This window comes from Etheostoma cragini, chromosome 4 (assembly GCF_013103735.1).
Source record: "Etheostoma cragini isolate CJK2018 chromosome 4, CSU_Ecrag_1.0, whole genome shotgun sequence".
NCBI classification, from domain to species: domain Eukaryota; kingdom Metazoa; phylum Chordata; class Actinopteri; order Perciformes; family Percidae; genus Etheostoma; species Etheostoma cragini.
Window position 1 is genome coordinate 15,445,171 of NC_048410.1, and position 1,960 is coordinate 15,447,130.

Sequence of the window (1,960 nt, forward strand, 5' to 3'; positions counted from 1 at the left end):
GACTCAAAGCTGCTTTCTTTTGTAGGATGTTCATCCTGTTTGTCAGAATTTGAAGTTTTCTGATTGGTAGGAGAATCACCAGTCCTTTTCACAATCACCTCACATTGGTATGTGTCACTGACTTCAGTTTGGTCTGCCAGGTTTCCAGAAATGATTTCAGAATTGTCTGTGGCATCATTTATCAGACTTTCAGATGTGTAATCAATTTGAGGCATTTCTGTTGGCTTAACCTCCGGTTCATGCACTGTATTTACAGCATCTTCTGAATGATGAGCACCTGTGACTTCTTGACTCTGAAGAGTGTCAGATTGGTCTGTTCCTTCTAGGGTGGATTCCACAGATTTATCAGACACATCCACTTTAAAGTCAGTCCCTCTTTCATCATGATCATATAGAGAGTTTTCACTTTTAGTATTTAAACTTTCTTGGTCAGCCTCTGGATGATTTGTTCTTGTGGGGCCTGGGATGTCAGAAGAATAACCAGGCACAATGACTGTATACAAAGACCTGTCATGTGTTGCAGGCTTGCTATCCCTCTCACTCCCTTGACTTGTTCTCTCTATTGCCAATAACATTTGTCCTGTTTCGAAGGCTTCATTGTCCTTGGTACTTTCTACATCTTCTTTGTGTACATTGTATGATTCAGCAACAGAGCCCTTGACATGCTGTCTTCCTTTATTTTTTCGGTTGGACCCCAGTTTTCTTCTGTTCCCAAATGAGTTGAGGCTGGTTTCCCCATGCTGAGGTTGGGCGTCAAAAGAAGCATTTATTCCTGATTGAAGGGTTCGTAATGAGGATTCACTTTCTTCCATTTCAGATAAGAGTTCTTCTTTCTCCTGATGACCTGTGTGTTCAGCACTGGGTTTTATATCATCCTCAACTCGGTCTTCAATCTCATCTCCCCGATCTAAGGCAGTGTCTAGTCTTTCTATGTCACTGATCTGTGGTTTCTTGCTACCATATACATGACAATCCTTATTTTCCTGCTCTAAAGCCTCAAAGTAATTTTCTTTTGCAGGATGATTAACGTGTTTGTCAGGATTTGAGAGTTCCTGTTTGGTAAGAGAATAATCAGTACTTTTCACAATTAACTCAAATTGGTAAGTGTCACTGACTTCAGTTTGGTCAGCCAAGTATCCAGAAAAGAGTTCAGATTTTTCTGTGGCATCATTTATCCGACTTTCAGATAAGTCATAAATTTGAGGTATTTCATGCATATCTGTTGGCGTAATCTCGTTTTCATGCAGTATGTTTAAAGAATCCTCTGACTGATGAGCCCCTTTTCCTTCAGATGAGTTGAAAATCTCCATTTGCCTGTCATTTGTTGGTAACTCCCTCTTTGTCGACAAAAATATTGGTTGTTCAAAACTGCAGTGAGGTTCTGTATGCTCTTTGTGGGGGTGTTCATTTGTAGTTATCTCTGGTGTGATAGAATAATCTACATCTTCTGATTTCACACCGGACTCACTCACCAAGTAATGGGTCTGTAAACTTCCATCCTGCCTGAACAATTCTGTGTGGTCGTCTCCTTCCTTGTTTTCTTCTTTTACAAAACACACATTGGAAAGTTCCTCCTCTGGCATCTCTGTGGAATTTGATTGGTCGATCATCTGCTGATCAACTGTGAAACTTGAATGTAAGTTACCACCAACAAGTGCATTTTCTTTTACTGGATCACAAACATCTTCAGTCTGAGAGGTGTGAAATTGATCCATTTCTTCCAGCATAGTTTCCCATGATTTTTCCTTCACTGCTGTGTCTATTGATAATGACATTTCTGTTGTTTCAAGGGGTTCATTATCCCTGGTATCGCCAACAACTTCTTCTGTAGGATTGTGGTATGTTTCAACAACAGGGTCCTTGACACGCTGTCTTCCTTTATTTTTTCGGCTAGACCCCAGTTTTCTTTGGTTCCCAATGGGGTTGAAGCCGGTGTTGCTATGCTGAGGTTGGGATTCAA

At 40.7% G+C, this 1,960-nt stretch overlaps 1 protein-coding gene across 1 annotated transcript in view; it reads right to left on the reverse strand.

Annotated features, from left to right (window-relative positions):
- The window catches only part of LOC117943425, a 4,424-nt gene that overhangs the window by 329 nt on the left and 2,135 nt on the right, over positions 1 to 1,960 (reverse strand). The window contains exon 3 of the mRNA XM_034869539.1: positions 29 to 1,908. Within this exon, the coding sequence (XP_034725430.1) occupies positions 29 to 1,908 (1,880 nt within the window). The remainder of the gene's footprint in view (positions 1 to 28; positions 1,909 to 1,960) is intronic.